This window comes from Puccinia triticina, chromosome 1A (assembly GCF_026914185.1).
Source record: "Puccinia triticina chromosome 1A, complete sequence".
Classification (NCBI taxonomy): Eukaryota; Fungi; Basidiomycota; class Pucciniomycetes; order Pucciniales; family Pucciniaceae; genus Puccinia; species Puccinia triticina.
Window position 1 is genome coordinate 3776574 of NC_070558.1, and position 17081 is coordinate 3793654.

The window sequence follows — 17081 nt, forward strand, 5'->3', positions numbered from 1 at the left end:
AGAAAACTTAAAATTAATTGTTCCAACAAGAATAAATTGAAAATTTGCTATCACACTCACACATATATTCCACTGGAAAAACAAAACAAAGCAAGTCCAAATGAAGTCATGAACATAGACACAAGAAATAAGCTGAATGTATCAACAGTTGGCCAATCATACATGTATATACACACATTCTTGGTATATTATCGTTGAGCATTGATGTAGTTTGGTTTCTCTTTACACGACGTTGACTAGGAGAGAGTGGGCAGGGGATAGAACAAAAAAGAGCTCAACGGCGAGGCAGGAAAAAAAGGATGAAAAGAAGGTAGAAGAGACTCAACTATCGTTTAAAGCAACAGCGACACAAGGTTTGGAGTGTCCAGAGTATTGTCGGACGGTTTGACCCGAGGCGAGTTCCCACAGCCGGGCGGAATGGTCGGAGGAAGCCGAGACGAGATAGGCCGAGTCGGCGGAAAATGCAAGATCCCATACCCATCTCTGGTGGTCGTATAGTGTCTTCTCAAGCTTTGGAGGCTGATTAGGTGTCAGTGACCATATCTTGATCGTGGTATCTGCCGAACACGTCGCCAAAAGCCTGTATCACTCAAGAGTTTTTCCTCAGATCAATAATAACATTTTTTTCTCAACATTATGTATCGTCCTCACCTCACATCAGGGCTTAGTAGTACTTTCAAGCAGTAGCGCTTGTGCGCCTTGAACGTTGCCTCTGCTTGAAGATCTGTGTATCCTCCAATGGCTGATGTGGATATATTCCAGAGAAACACGTTGCCCTGTTCGCATTAAAGACAGGACCAACTGTCAAAAAGGACGTTCTCTTCGCGGGAAAGAAATTTTCTAACCGAGTTGTTTCCAGCAACAAGACAACTATTGTCACTAGCGATGCTGACACTTCTTTGGGGTACATCGTCTTCTGGGAACTGTTTGAGGTAAGTCAGAGTGTGGAGGTAAATGAGATACGAGTGCTAGAGAAGAGTTCGACGAAACTAATTCATGAGTACACGAGTCCGCAGCGAGGTCCCAGATCTTGATAGCCCCGGATTGATCGCACGAGATGATTTCACCTTGGTTTGGATGGATTGCAATATCTGTATGCGGTCCAGGGGTTACTGCTCCTGTCTATTTTAGTGACGTCGGGGCAGGGGTGTGGGCCTTACCATTTACGGCGCATTTGTGGTCATACTTTCCAATCAAATCAGAGCGGATATAAGTAACACAAACCCTCCAAGAGGAGACAGAGTGTTGGATAACAAACTCAACTGTGCGTTGTGCCACAGGTGTCCTGAGGAAAAGTTCGTAGTGGCTTAAGTAGTTATTTACGACGCCCGAGTCCGTGCTGAGCTGTTCTCACCGAGTGTCCCATATTCGCATCGCACCATCCTCACATCCAGTGACGAACCATTTACTTTCTTTAGGCCACGCCACACTAGTAACATTTCCATTGTGGGGAAAGCTTTGAAGCTGTTGGAGGGGGGGGGGGAAGATTTTAGCAGTTTTGAGGGTGGCATTTACTAGGAGCCCATCAGACCGCATGACTTACGAGACCGGTTTGAGCATGTGCCTGTTGTTGATGTTGAGATGTTGGATCGTTGGCTGGAGTCGCATGATTTGGAGCGGGATGATTAGAAGCTGTGGCGATCGCCACATCGTATAGTCTGACATGCGCGTTTCCGGCAACAGCGAGATGGCGTTTATCAGGAGAAATAGCGAGTCGATTAATTTGCTAACAGAATAACTCCTAAGTCAGATAACCTCTTCTTCTGCTGGTAAGATAAATCATTGGAAACTCCCAAGTAGGACATACGCTTGACGGATGGTTGATACTTTTGACACAAATCCCAGACCACGCTTCCCAAAATCTGATTGTATTATCGTATCCACCGGTGGCCAGAATGACATCCAACGGATTATTACTTTGGCCGGCTTCGAAGCCAACCGCGTCTGCCATCGGTGGTGGCTGTGATGATCCCGATCGGCGAAATGGAGTGGTTCCTGCTCAGATGGGGCCAGACGCCCATTTACATAAAGTTTCGATCTGGTGCCTCGGAGCCGGATGTGGCCTGATGTGGCCCAGCCTGCACCCTGACCCGCGGATATCGTTCCTTTCGACGGATACCACCGATCTCAACATCCGCCATCTGTTGTAGCATAGAGTAATCTTCATACATAGATTCATCCACACTACCATGTAATAGGGGGGTTCACAATAGGATAAAAATAAAATTTTAGAGTCAATTTTAAGGCCTTTATCAACAAATGTTTAAAAATCTGGCAAGATGTACAGGACTGGGTGTCTCCTGAGAATCAGAGCAACTTCTTCATTTTTTAAAAATTGTTCATAAAGACCTTAAAATTAGCTCTAAAGTTTTATATCCTACAGTTGCGGTAGGCATCTGTCAGGTCAAACTTTTGGCTGGTCCCAATTGCCATTGGGGGGCCCGGAATTTTTCAAAAAAACATAGGGGCCCCGCGGGGAGACCGGACGTGGTTGGAGTCAGCTGGACGTCCGCCATGGGTGAGAAAAATGAGAGAAAGTCAAGATCAGCTTGAGCCTGGTTGATTTTTTGGGGCAAAAACTATCTTATCTTTTCATTTTTATCAAGACCTGTTAAGCAGCTTTGAGGCTTGAAGCTATGTTATGTTCACAGATGTGTGAATTAAACATGAGATTATGGCTTTAGAAAGCTCCATGAGCCCATAAAATAAGTATAAGTCCATATATAGGGCCTTATAGTATGTATATATGCCCAGGTGCCAATTGCAGAGATCAAAAAAATGAAACTTTTTTTTGGCTGGAGCAATCAGCAAGCCCACATTGTCAGCCTTAGAGTCATCTCAGCTGACCTAAAGTCTGCCTTTTTCTACTTTATACATATGAATTACTTCATATCTTTTTCATCTTAATAGATAACCTTGTTTAGACTTCATATTCTGTTTCTTCATGCAATTTTAACCCTAGTTACAACTTACCAATTCTTTGTAACTATACTCCTTCCCTGAATTACTGAGTTGTGGTGCACATGCGCAGTTGTGACGTGTCAGCGCTATCAGGCACGCCAAACCACATGTACATATGTAAATTACATAAGCAAACTGTGAAAATTTTTGTAGTCAGGATCCCCCTTGCCTGAGGCGGATCTACAGACTTCAGCCCACCAGAACCACACCCCAGATAACTCCAGGATCACCACCAAAGAGATTACCACACTCCCAGTATACCTACTGTCACAGGCACCTAGGATATTGACAGTAAGTAACCTCTTTCACTGAACCTTGTTTATCTCAGAGGTACAACTCTGTGTCTTGCTTGATCTGCTCTTTTCTGCTGGCCTTTGCCTCATTCTTGATCACAGGGCTGTCCCTTTTTAACTGCTTCTTTTTCTGTGGTTTTTGTAAGAACCAAACCACATAGGTTTCCCTTTAAAGAACCTTGACTATCCAGAAGGAAGCAAAAACATTGTGGCTGGATTAAACTTATCTAATCCAGAGGCCCTCCATGTTTCTTTGGTGAGAGGAGGCTGTAGCTCTCTCTAGCACAGCTTGGCAGCACTCTTCTGAAGAGGTAGCATTGCCAGTGGACGTGCATTCCCACCTGAATAACCTTGAATATCTGCAAATCTTGATTCTGCTCAGTTTCCCTCTCTCTTTCTCTTTCTCTCTTATATTTGTATTTTCTTTATCCAAAGAAGTCCAAATATTGCCCCCCCCCATTTCTTGTGTCCTGTTGTCACCATAGAGACTCAGGCTCACACACATAGGTTTAGAATCTACAACCTCCAAAGACCCCAAAAAATGTGGTCAATGTGAGTTTTGGGCCTATGTTACACTCTCAGGTTTGCCCCACATCTGGTTGTCAAATTTTGCCCGCGGGTTGGTACTGACGGTGTAAGACTCAAAACTGATTGTGAAATCCTTTTGCTGAATGGAGAAGGGGATGATGGAGGTGCAAACTCTGCCCTTCTATACTATCCAATAACAAGACCCACCAGGCTAAGCTTGGTTTAATCAAGTGATAGGTCTGGTCTAGTTCCAGATGAAGTTGTTTGACAACAGGTATGTGAGAGTTGATTTGCAAATATATGAGGGTTGTGGTGATGTATGGATGTGATGGTAAGTGTGAAGGTGGTATGTAAATAACTGGGGAGTACTGAGCTGAGGGAAAAACAACTGGGGGGAGAGAGCTCCTTATATAGACAAATGTGAGGGATTTTAGCTACAAGGGGGACCCTGCATGAGGGAATTTAGCTAGTGGGGCTGTGCACAAGTGGTGTCAGAAGATACTAAATACAGGTAGAAAGTGGGGTGAGAAATGAAGAATGAGGTCATACTAATGCAAGGAGTGCATAAACAAAGTGGGGAAATGTCAAATACAGGGGTACCTCATGCAAGGGGTGCATGAGTGGTGTCAGAATAATGTAAAGAGTGCAGAAATGCCAAAATGGGGTCAGAAGACTGCATGCAGCTGCAAGGGGTGCATAAATGATGCGGGGACATGTCAAATACAGAAGAAATGGGATTGGTCCCCTGCATATGCAGTGGAGATAGGTAGGATAAGAAAGAGTATGTGTTTGGCTGGGGCTGAGTATCTGGGAAAGGTGACTTGAGGGGTGTGACAGGTTGATGACTGGGGCTGGCGGTGTCCATGAGGGTCCGACTCCAAGAGGGTGTAACTTCCAATCCAGCGGGGTTCCAGTGATGCTTCCAGTGGTGGATAGGGGTAAAATTGGCTGTAGAATACATTTCTGAGGTCCATTTGGTTGTATCTTGAGGCCTAGGGCAAGTAAATATATGTATGAGAAAAAAACTTTTGATTTTTCACTTTTCCATCTACCACAATGGATGACTACCGCAACTGTATTGTGAACCCCCCTAATAGAATTCCCATACTATTACATAATACTTGACTGCTCTTCCTGTGGTTAGAATATTGTAACTTCATATAAAGAGCTTGTCTTCCTACTCATTAAGGGGTTTCAAACTACATAGACCCGCGCATCCAACTTGCAAGGCAAGGCAAGCCGGTGTTGAACGTTGACTTGCAGTCTCCCAAAAAAACTGGGTTATACAAAGTGACCTGCATGCACGCGCGGGTCTACTTTGAAACCCCCTATTAAATAGGGGGTTTCAAAGTTGGCCAGATGTGACTTGCATGCACTTTTGCAAGTCGGTGTTCAAGTTCATTCTTGAACACCAAGTTGCAAAAGTGCATGCAAGCCATTAATACACCCCCTAAGCCTGCTTGAATGTTTTTTTGAAATTTGGTCTTCAATGAAAGCCTTGAACACCAACTTGCAAAAGTGCATGCAAGTCATGCATGGCCAACTTTGAATCCCCCTATTGATTATTGGATGACTTCCCGTCAAGCCTGGGAGCCTCTCAGATCTCAATTTACACCACCAAAATCTTAATTTTTGGAAAAAAGGAAAAAAAAAATCCTAAGCCTGAGGCTGTAGTTACTAGTAGTAGAGATGGCCCAGTGGAACCGGGTACCTAGTTGTTTTTTCCAAAAAACGGACACCTGGTACCGCACCTGGCACCGCTTGACAGGGTACCTCCCATCCTTCCGTTGATTCTGGAGCATTTCCTGATTTTTGTGAGATTACACGCCTAGGTGAACGGCTGCGAACTCATAAATTGAGCAAGCGGCCGGGGACTCAATCAGCTGCGGAAAATGGTAAGCAAAGCAAACCATATTCCGCAGTCCAAAACTCGCTCCGCAGGGTCGTTAAACTGACTCATCAAACTTTGATGCAAGCAGGCACGGCTCCAGCGCATAGCAAAATCAAGCTTGCGGTAAATCCCAAGCCAAAGTCCCTTAAAGCAAGAATAACATTGCCCACCAAAGGTGAGAAAAAAATGATTAAGCTTTAACACTGACCATTTGTGTGCTAATGCCTTGATCCTTTCTTGCAGACCAGACCAAGTCAAAAAGAAAAAGACCGCTCGAACCAATCCCACACAAAGTGCAGGGAAAACAATTGGTGAGTGAACGTGTCCACAACCCAGCAAATGGAAACTAAGTGCTAAAAGAATTGCACCACCGTTATAGATAACGCTGCACTATTCCTTTGCTGTTTCGCTGAGAACCAATCAAACGGATCCTAAGACCCGCAGGCTCAAAGAGCGTAAGAAACAGACCCAAAGAGATCCAACGACAGAATGAGGAATGAGCTGACAAAGGTCAATGGTGCGCAGATTGTAAAGACGACATACGCAGAACCCTTGCAGTTTTCATCCTCACTTTCTTTTAAACTCCCATCTGGCAAGAGCGGCCCATTTTCTTGCTCCTAGGTAAATACTTGGGAAATTTTCTTTTCTTAATTATCAGATAGAAAACAGCTGTGATTTAGCTACACAGAGTCTGATTAAAAGAAATAAAATCCTAGTCCTTTGAATTCTCTCAATTTTGAGCTACAGTTTTCTTCCTCTTGGTCAGTTTGACTGCTGCTTTCAATAGGTTTGTTCTCCGGTTGAAGGCTAAGTTGAGAGGAAACCATTGAAGGCGCCTGCAAGGAGTTGAGTTGGGTTTTGTTGCATTTGGGTGGCATCAACAGGGCTGGCTGTGTGGTGGAGGTAGGCTTGTGTAGCCCGGCGGTCAGGGGTGATGGCGGCAGATTGGCTCTGAGACACTGTTAGTGTCTCAAAGGAATTGGCCCCTTGTGATGGTGGCTGGGGGCAAATGTTGAGGGTAACTTGGTGACAAGTGTTGAAGGGAACAAGGGATGAATACTGAAGTTCACAGACAAACAGTCTTGTGACACTCAGGAGTAAGAGAAAGATATGGTTCTGATTCACTGGGGGAAGAAACTCCTAGAACAACTCAGTATAGACTATATACAAGTTGTTAGTGTTATGGATTGAAGCATACTACATAATGGATATAAGCATATCTCAACACACCCCCTTGCTGAAGACCATAACTACTTAAAGAAATATTTAAACTACTTAATGTACCTAGTAGACCATATTTCTGACAGGGAACAGAAAATAAAATAAAAAACTCTTTTAAAATCAAGTTAGAGATCCAATGATGCTAAAGAACAGGGAAATGTCATGACAACAAATATACTCTAAACGACCATTGAGGAATTAACTATCAGGTTGTGCCGGTGTTGCCCTTCCTACAAATAAAAGTTTTCTTCTACTTCAGATTCATCCCCAAACAATGTTGATTTCTCTGTCAAAGTCGTCCTTGTCATCATCATCTTCTTCTTCGTCCTTGCTTGGACCAACTCCTCCAAGACGACACGTCGACACCGCACCAGCTTGAGTTTTGAATCAAGCTTTTCCTTTGTTTTTGGCCGGGGGGTTGGGATAGGCGGATGAGTGGTGTCCAATTTCGCCGCAGTTCCAACAACCAGGTTTCTTCTTCCTAGTAACCGCCGGAGACGCGAAAGCTTCTGGAGCAGTGTGATCAAAATAAACTTGCATCAAGACCTCGTGCGCTTTGAGCGCTCCAATAGCGTCGTTGAGTGACATCTCGTTCGGAGAGTACACAAGATGGTCCCTGATCGGCTTCCAGGAGTCGTCCAAGCCGCGAAGGAGACAATCGCAAACCTGTTGGTCCGCAGGAGCAAGCTTGACTGACTTGAGGTTGGAGGCCGAGTTTTGGATTTGAGCAATCCAGGTGGCAATTGGCTTATTTGGGTTGTGACAAGCCGTCCAGAAGGCATCTTGAAGCATCATGTGGCGTGCTCAGGTGTTCTTTTCATACGCCTCACAGATTGTTTTGAAGAGCGTACTCACGGGCTTGGTGTCTTTATAACGAATCGCTAGATCAATGGACAAAGTCATTTTCAAGGTTGCCCTGGCAATGTCTGATAAGGTGTCCCAATCGGTGCCGGATTCCTCAGCGTAATACAATCGGTGAGAACCTTGAGTTAACGGCTTTGATTCCTTGTCTTTGTAGTCCATCTCAGGTCGGAGGAGCCTGCCGGTCACGATGTCGTGCACCCCTTGAATAGCAAACAGTTCCTCGAGTCGGGTGCGCCAAGCGGGGAAACCGACTGAGTTACCGTCCAGGACCGGGACTTTCCCAATAAGGGCCGATGGATTTTGAATCGTACAAGCGGGCATTTTGTTAAGTCTAGAGCAAAGGGAGATTGGGTTTACAAAGTGAGAGCGCAAGACCGATTGTTGTTGAGAGAAAAAAATGGGTCAGCCTAAATGCACTCCAAAAAAATCCCAAAAGCACTCCAAAAGTGAGTGTATGGAGTGTGCACTCCAATGATTGTTGGAGTACAGACTAGAGTACTCCAAGTCAATTGGAGTGCAGAGCCGGGGACTCAAGACTCTTTGGAGTGCACCACAAAGAACTCCAGTGGCCAGGAAATGTAATGAGTGCCCATGAGTCTCACTCCATCATATTGGAGTGCATTCCCCCAGCACTCCATTCCTGATATTTCTCCTCCTCAAAAGGGGAGTGCAGTACTGTGCACTCCAGCCAGATGCCTAAAACTTCAACTGGGCTATGTACAAACACACCCCACTTGATCCTCCTGATATCCATGACCGGTACAGACCGGCATTGAGCGGATTAACATCTCCTCTCAATGACCAGTCTGTACCGGACCGCCGGTCATTGAGGGGAATCACAGAAATCACACCTCTTGATGACCGGTACAGACCGGTCATCAAGGGGAGTAACATCTCCTCTCAATGACCGGTCTGTGCCAGTCACCGAGGGGACTCACACCTCTCGATGACCGGCGCGGACCGGTCACACCTCCCGATGACCGGCACAGACTGGTCATCGAGGGGACTCACACCTCGATAATCGGTCACACCGGTCATTGAGGCTAATAACACCTCCTCTTGATGACCGGTCATCACCGGTCATCGAGGTGAGTCACATCTCTCGATGACCGGTCAGACCGGTCATTGAGGGTAATAACACCTCTTGATGACCGGTGATGACCGGTCATCGAGGTGAGTCACATCCCTCAATGACCGGTCAGACCGGTCATCGAGGGGAATAACACCTCCTCTCGATGACCGGTGTGTACCAGTCATCGAGGGGAGGCGCTACTCTCAATGACCGGTCGGTCTGACCGGTCATTGAGAGGAGGTGCTGCTCCCCTCGGTGACCGGCACAGACCGGTCATCAAAGGGACTCACACCTCTTGATGCTCCCGATGACCGGTCGGTCATTGAGAGGGCTCACACCGCTCACACCACTCAATGACCGGTCAGACCGGTCATTGAGGGTAATAACACTCGATGACCGGTGATGACCGGTCATTGAGGTGAGTTACATCTCTTGATGACCGGTCTGTGCCGGTCATCGAGGGGAGTAACATCTCCTCTCGATGACCGGTCAGACCAACCGGTCATCAAGAGTAGCACCTCCCCTCGATGACTGGTACACTGGTCATCGAGAGGTGTTATGTATTACCCTGGATGACTGGTCTGACCGGTCATTGAGAAATGTGACTCACCTCGATGACCGGAGATGACCGGTCATTGAGAGGTGTGAGTCCCCTCGATGACCGGTCTGACCAATTATCGAGAGGTGTGAGTCCTCTCAATGACCGGTGGTGACTGGTCATCGGGAGGTGTGACTGATGACCGGTCCGCGCTGGTCATCAAGAGGTGGGAGTCCCCTTGATGACCGGTAAAGACCGGTCATCGAGAGTAGCACCTCCCCTCGTTGACCGGTACACACCGGTCATCGGGAGGTGTGACTGATGACCGGTCCGCGCCGTTCATCAAGAGGTATGAGTCCTCTGGATGACCGGTCGTGTGAGTCCCCTCAATGACCGGTCCAGACCGGTCATCAAGAGGTGTGATTGCTGTGGGCACTCCAAAAAAAAGGAGACTTGGAGTGCACCCCAATGCACTCCATTTGGTATTTGCTAGCTGGAGTGCAAAGCCAAAATCCTTCACTGAAAAGGTGGAGTGCTTGGGCTTGCACTCCATTTTTTTTGGAGTGCATCTAGCTGCACTCCCCTATTTTGGTCAATTTTGGAGTACCCAGTTGTGTACTCCAAGAAACATGGAGTGCCCATCAGGGGACTCCATGTTTTGGGAGTACAAAATCAAGGCACTCCAACTTTTTTGGAGTGCTGGCCCCCCAAAGCCAAAAATGTGGAGTGCATGAAGTAAAAGTTTGGAGTGCATTTAGGCTGACCCAAAAAAATTTGTCAAGAGCAGGTTGAGCGGATGGGCCTCATAACCTGTTGAAGGGAACAAGGGATGAATACTGAAGTTCACAGACAAACAGTCTTGTGACACTCAGGAGTGAGAGAAAGATATGGTTCTGATTCACTGGGGGAAGAAACTCCTAGAACAACTCAGTATAGACTATATACAAGTTGTTAGTGTTATGGATTGAAGCATACTACATAATGGATATAAGCATATCTCAACAACAAGGGGGTACCCTCCAGGTGGGACCAGGTACCCCCAAACCAGTACCACAAGGCCATCTCTATGTAGTAGCCTGTAGTTCATTACTTTCATGTGTGCTGTTTGTTGCTTTGGTAGATGTCTTAATTTAGAAGTTAAAGGGGCATCTAGATTCTAGAGCTCTCTAAATGCTGATGGGAAGTCACCCATTGATAATATCATTGGTATTCATACTTCACACTCTATTACCATCCATCCAAAACCCATGTTGAGGTCTTGGGTTTTCCAGGCATTCCCAGAAGAGCTTTATTGGATTTTCCAGGTCTTCTCCCAAAGAAACCCCCCATGGCTGAGTGTCTTGCAGTATCTGGCCGGATTCCGGAAATTATCGCAGCCCAATCCCCAACCCTCATCCAGTCTGCAGGTTTTCTCTCCAGATTGGCCGGTTCCGGATCAGAGACCTGTGTACCTTATCAGTTTACAGCATGCCAGAATCCCTCTCCCTCCTTCTCTGCTCCATTAGGGGGGTTCACAATTGAAGTTTGCAAAAATTTAGGACACATTTTAACCTGTTTATGAACACCTTTTTTGAACAATTGGCAAGCTGCACTGATTGATGAGCATCTTGGACAGCTTGCCAAAAATTCAAAGTTTAAGACCTTAGATTGACCTCCAAAGTATTGTAAAATTCAATTGTGACCTCCCCCTATTAAATATGACAGTTTCAGTAGCAACAAAAATAATCAAATCCGCAGCACACTAATAAGGTTCTCATTTAAAACTTCAAGCCAATTTGGCTGGAGAGCAGCGTATTTACTTATAAGCAGACCAGCTGTCAAATGTGAACCATTGTGGCGAGGTTTAGTGAAAGATTTACATAAATATTTAAATATGTAACTTGCTGAAAGGGAACATAGCGCTGCGTCTTCGTCGGGGCCTCCTCACCCTCCTGTAGTCTTCTGAAGTCGAAGTGGCTATGATGGCAACAGACTCAGAGAATCGGAAGGACCCAGTGTTACCCAAATTGCCGATCCCACCCTTGGAAGGTGAGTGGAAGCATGCTCTAGCCTCTCAGAATGACTGTCTGCTTACACCTCTGCGTGTGTACTGTGCCCCATCGAATTACAGATACGTGTGCTCGTTACATCAAAGTTTTGGAGCCCCTTCAGACTCCAAAGGAGCATGAAAAAACCAAATCTGTCGTCCAACGTTTCTTGAAAACCGACGGTCCCTTGCTTCATGCACGGTTGCAGGAATATGCTTCCACGAAAGCCAGCTTTATCGAGGAGTTTTGGTACGAGAGTTACCTCCAACACAGCGATTCAGTCGTCCTGAGTCTCAATCCTTTCTTCATACTCGAGTAAAGTCTCTTCTCACTAGCTCTCTCATTCTATTGTTGCAACGCAAAGAAATTGCAGCTGATCCAAGTCTAAGTTCTAACCTACTGGTGCTTGGGGTTTAAAGGGATGATCCAACTCCTTCTCGCGGCAACCAGTTAACTCGTGCGGCCTCTTTGATATTGGCGTCAGTGGGGTTTGTTCACGACCTACGGAGCGGTCAGCTTGAGCCTGACAATGTCAGAGGAAAACCCCTGGACATGTATCAATACTCGAAGCTGTTTGGCTCCGCAAGAATCCCAACTCGGGATGGCTGTCAAATGAAAACATTCGGAGATAGCAAGCATGTCGTAGTCATGCGGAGAGGACAATTCTACTCCTTTGACGTCAGTCTTTCATCCTTATACATACCATAACCACCATCAAAGATCTTCATGTTCTCTTAGAAAAACTTCATGCTCAGGTTATGGACTCCGAGCATCGCCCGGTCCTATCTGAACGTGAATTATGGAACAACTTGTACTCGATCATCCAAGATGCTGACAAGCTGCCGATTAGCAAAGTTGCTCAAAGCTCGATCGGCCTGTTGACAACGGAGCGGCGGCCGACATGGGCCACACTTCGCCAAGAGCTGATCGACGATCCCCACAGTCCAAACAAGGACTGCCTCCATTTGATTGACAGTGCCCTTTTCATAGTTTGCCTGGACGGCTCGAGCCCTCGGACAGCTGATGCGATTTGCGCAACGATGCTCTGTGGGACCTATGAGCTGGGTCGTCGAGGGGTTCAGGTCGGAACGTGCCTCAACCGGTGGTATGATAAACTTCAAATCATCGTCTGTGCCGACGGTCAAGCCGGCGTAAACTTCGAACACTCTGCAGTAGACGGCGCCACAGTTTTGCGTTTTGTAGGGGACATTTACACTGAGCTCATACTGCGCTTCGCCAAGTCAATCAATAAGAATAGTTTGACATTATTCAAGAATCAACCATCCCCCTGGGCCCAACACGCCAGTAGTAAAAACTTACCAAACTTGCCCGATCACGCTGCTGATATGCCTGAGGAGGAGATCAATACGAGTCCTCAGAAACTCGAATGGCAGTTGTCTAACACCCTCAAGGCCTCTATTCGCTTTGCTGAGACTAGGTTGTCTGACTTAATCTGCCAAAACGAAGTTCTGGCGCTCGAGTTCGAGGAGTATGGTAAAAACTTCATCATCTCTCAAAACCTCTCTCCAGATGCGGTCAGTCTTATTTTGCACACATGTAACTTCCTCCGCCGAGGTTGGTGATGAAAGAGACTTAATGGTTTGTGAAACAAACGGTCTAGTTTGTGCAAATGGCCTTTCAGGTGTGCTATTTCTCGCTATATGGACGGATCGAGTCGACATACGAGCCAGCTATGACAAAGGCGTTCTCACATGGCCGAACCGAAGGGATCCGAAGTGTGTCGCCCAGTTCGGTCAAATTCATCAAGAACTTTTGCTCGGACGTGGATAACCAAACCAAGATTTCCGCATTACGAGAAGCTTGCGAATATCACCAAAACTTGAGCAAACAATGTTCTCAAGGCTTAGGACAGGATCGAATTCTATTCGCCATGTACAGTCTAGCCCAACAGGAATTGCATCAAGAATCCTCTGGCCATTCTTCTGATGACTCTAGTAACGACGAGGAAGAAGATCGTCATCCAAACAGAAAACTGAAAAAACTCCCTAAAATCTTTCGCGACAGTGGATACGGTTTACTTAATCACTCCACCTTAAGCACCTCAAACTGTGGAAACCCCGCGCTGAGATTATTCGGATTCGGACCGGTCGTCTCGGATGGGTATGGGATAGGATATATCATTCGAGAAGATGGATTGTCGTTTGTGATTTCCTCGAAACACCTTCAAACTCGACGGTTCGTGGAGAGCTTGCGGGCTTACTTCCTCGAGATTAGAAGGATTTTGCTCTCCGTGACTGAATCTGCTAATCCAAACGTGGACCCACCCCTGTCGATTACCAAACGGAACCAACATCGCCATCATCTCCCAGATTCTGCTCGAAAATTAAGCTATAATCATCGTCACCAGCCTAAAGCCCTCGATAGTTCGGAGTGGAATACTTTCTGGAATGATAAATTGGTGAAGGTTGATCCCCCTCACCGAAAAGATCATTCCACCGGGTCAGATGACGCTCGCCCCGAGAAAGATCAAACCCAACACGACGAAGAGCCCTTGACTGCCGGTTACGGTTTCTTTGTCAGTACTTCTCATATATTTCTTCACCAAACATTACAGCAGGTCCCTGAAATCTCTCGATCTCATTCCGCTTTCGTATTTCATTATCAATCCAGGATTCCGGTGAAATTGATAAGATCATTTCCTCTCATGCTGAAAACGTCCGAAACGATAATTCGAAAAAGAAATTCAAACCACCAATAGGTATGCTTGAGTCCTAGGTTTACATTTCTCCTCTTGATCAGGGGCGAAAATAAATCCTTGGATGATTAACCTTTTTGGCACGTTGGCTTATTTTAGGAACTAAATTGGAAGCTGTTGATGATTGATTTCTTGCCAGATAAGTCAATCATCACTGAACTAGAAACCAACTGAGAGGCCTGATTCAACACTTCCACAATAGTATGAGCAGCTTGCACTTTCGTGTCTTGTATTTGTTTTCATTGAATGCAATGTCTTTTTCAGATTAATATTGATGTAAAATTAACTCGTAAGGCAATGCTCATGTGACATGTGCTATTATGCTAACATCCAGTTTCATTTGCATTTTACTCATATTTGTGGTGTTCAATTTCTAAAACAGCTCTAAGAATCTTGTTCTGCTATTGAGTATTTTTAACCTGCATGTACTTTGTGGTCAATTGCTTTGTAAATAAATGAACTCTTCCTGGCTTGCACACCTCACTGTGCATCAACACAGGGTGTTAAGAGGCATCCAATGAACTTCTATTTGAGAGAACACCAATCTTACTCCTTGCCCGTTAGCAACCATTGAAAAGACTTCAGATCAACTATTGTATCTACCATTGAATACTTGCAGACTTTTTCCTTATTGCTAAACGGCTACTCTACAGCTTGAATGTGTGGTTACAACCTCAAACCCCTCCATACCCTATCTATGCAGAGGATGAACATGATTAACAATGGATTGAAGGGAGAAAAACAAAATGGGTTGGGACCAATGAAAGAAATGAGAAAAGAACAAGACTGTTTGATGAAAAGAGGATAGTGCAGATGACAAGAGAAGAGCAAGAGGATTCAATGAAAACAGAAGGGCATTGTGATTGCCAAAAGTCAATAATTCAACGGAAAGGGCCATCCAAAGCCCAGGAGGGTTGCTGAACTCTGAAATCATTGGAGATTTGTCCTGAGAAACAAAAGCTAATCAATACTTTATTCCGACTTGAGCTGTATTTATACTAGCCTGCTCAATGAAACATAAGACTTGCAGGTTCACTTGGACACCTTTTGTTGGGTGCTGCTTGACCGTTTTTTGGGTTTCGGACGGTTTCGGTGGTTTCTGGGAAGGGACAAGTGCTTGAGGTGCCAGTTGCTCAGGACCCCTTGGATAGAAAACTGCTCAGTTGTTTGATCCATTGTTTTGTATCTTCCAAGTCTTCATTAGCTTTATTGTGAAGTTTCAGCCAGTCATTTGGTACGGCATCAATCAACTGCTTTAGCTCAGAGCGCATCTTAGGTTTAAGAAAAGCAATATAATTCAGACCAAGAAACTGGTAAGACACTATTCCACTGGCATTCAGGCCTACAGCACCCAGGCTGTTTGATACCCAAGAAATCTCAAACAAAAATTTTTGGTGTATACATGACTCTTGGCAACAGGAAAAGATCTATGTATCTGCAGGAGTTGCATGGTTCTGAAAATTCAACCAAGAGTCAAGACCAGAATTCCTGAAATACCCCTACAATGGCACAGTTTGACATGATGGATGTTCTGAAAATTTAACTTAGGGGGCTATGAAAGCATACAGGGAGCTTTGATATGACAGTGCTATAAGGGGGTGGGTGCACCTAATGATTATTTCAGGGTTGATGTGGTGGCAAGGTAATGGGTCCCAACTGTGATTGTTTGGAGTGGCTGGCTTCCATGAAATCTGGTGTGTGCACTGGGGATTTATGTTGGGGGAATGCAGGCAAGGGGGGCTTGGTAGGTTGGGGATTTTTCCTTGCAGCGGCGTAGCCGCTTTGAACTCTAGTTTTCTTACTAATTCCACCACACACCACTTATATCTCATGTGCTGATTTCAAAATATTGCTAAAAATTTCAGGTATCTAATTTTATGCATAATCCTCTGTTCTATCAAATTTTTATCCATGTGGTACATGGGAAAAAGAAGTTATGGAAATTTATGGATAATCAAAATAGGGGCTTAAAAGCGCCCGCCACCTCAAAAGAAAATTGGTTCATGAGTTACTGCATAGCAGCTAATGATTTGACTCATTGGTAATTTACTTTTTGCTGTAAAATTTTGGGACCCTTTGGAGCACTGTGGCTAATTTTCTGGCGGATTTCCTTTGTAGTGAATCCTCCAAATTTTACCCACAGTGCAGAGCCCATTACTGGGTGCACTGACACCGCGCAGTTCACAATGTGCCCTTGAGAGGGGTTTATGCCCTCTGTAAAATTTTGGTGCGCTTTGGGCACCCCAGTTAGAAGTTATAATTTTATTTTTGTAATTTTTGGTATAATTACCTTTTTGACTCCCATTCTATGTGGCAGAATTAAATTCCGACTCCCAAAAAATGTGCTTTGGAAGTCAGAATTTAATCCTTGGGAGTCAATCAGTTAAGCTCCTTTTTTCATACAAATTCATTCTCCAAGATGGCAAGAAGCCATTGGATTATTGGTTTCAAATGTGCCAGCACCCTGGAAACCCCTGATAAATGAGTGGCATGAAAATGTATGATTTTTTTTTCATTTTTTTTTTGCAAAATATTTTGCAAAAAAAATGAAAAAATCATACATTTTCATTAATGATATGCGGGGGTGTGAATGAAACCTAAGTAATTCTGAATGCAGACTCCAGAGGATCACCCCTAGCCAGGTGAGTGACCTGCCCACCCATACTTCTATGATTGGCCTTCACAGTAGTAGTAGGGTGCCTGGCCAACCAAACGGGTACACATTTGTGCCGACTTCCCAGAAACAAATTTTCTTCGGCTTGCCCGGTGTCTCCTGGCCGGTGAGCACCTTGTAGGTGCTTGTCGAGGACCTCGGCAAACAGGTTTGTGCCCGTTTGGTGAGGATGGATAAGGACCTCGGCAAGCAGGTTTACAGCCGGCGAGTTTAGATTCCCTTTGGCTTCTCTCAGCCTACTTGGCAAGGTCGAGCAATCATCTTGGGGAAGCGGGTGCACATACCTTTGTATATAA

At 45.4% G+C, this 17081-nt stretch overlaps 2 protein-coding genes across 2 annotated transcripts; one reads left to right on the forward strand and one right to left on the reverse strand.

The window, feature by feature from the left end:
* Positions 1 to 222: 222 nt before the first annotated feature.
* On the reverse strand, positions 223 to 1951 carry PtA15_1A463 (uncharacterized protein; the record flags this gene model as incomplete). The annotated part of the gene is made up of 10 exons (XM_053165493.1): positions 223 to 236; positions 327 to 580; positions 652 to 776; positions 846 to 923; positions 991 to 1091; positions 1161 to 1185; positions 1264 to 1285; positions 1355 to 1464; positions 1544 to 1726; positions 1808 to 1951. 10 exons carry the CDS (start codon positions 1949 to 1951, stop codon positions 223 to 225), a joined length of 1056 nt encoding a protein of 351 aa, XP_053016679.1.
* Positions 1952 to 11326: 9375 nt separating this feature from the next.
* PtA15_1A464 (uncharacterized protein) lies at positions 11327 to 14239 on the forward strand (the record flags this gene model as incomplete). Its single annotated transcript, XM_053165494.1, has 7 exons — positions 11327 to 11396; positions 11479 to 11710; positions 11815 to 12073; positions 12151 to 12930; positions 13017 to 13931; positions 14027 to 14114; positions 14211 to 14239. 7 exons carry the CDS (start codon positions 11327 to 11329, stop codon positions 14237 to 14239), a joined length of 2373 nt encoding a protein of 790 aa, XP_053016680.1.
* Between the last annotated feature and the right edge of the window lie 2842 nt (positions 14240 to 17081).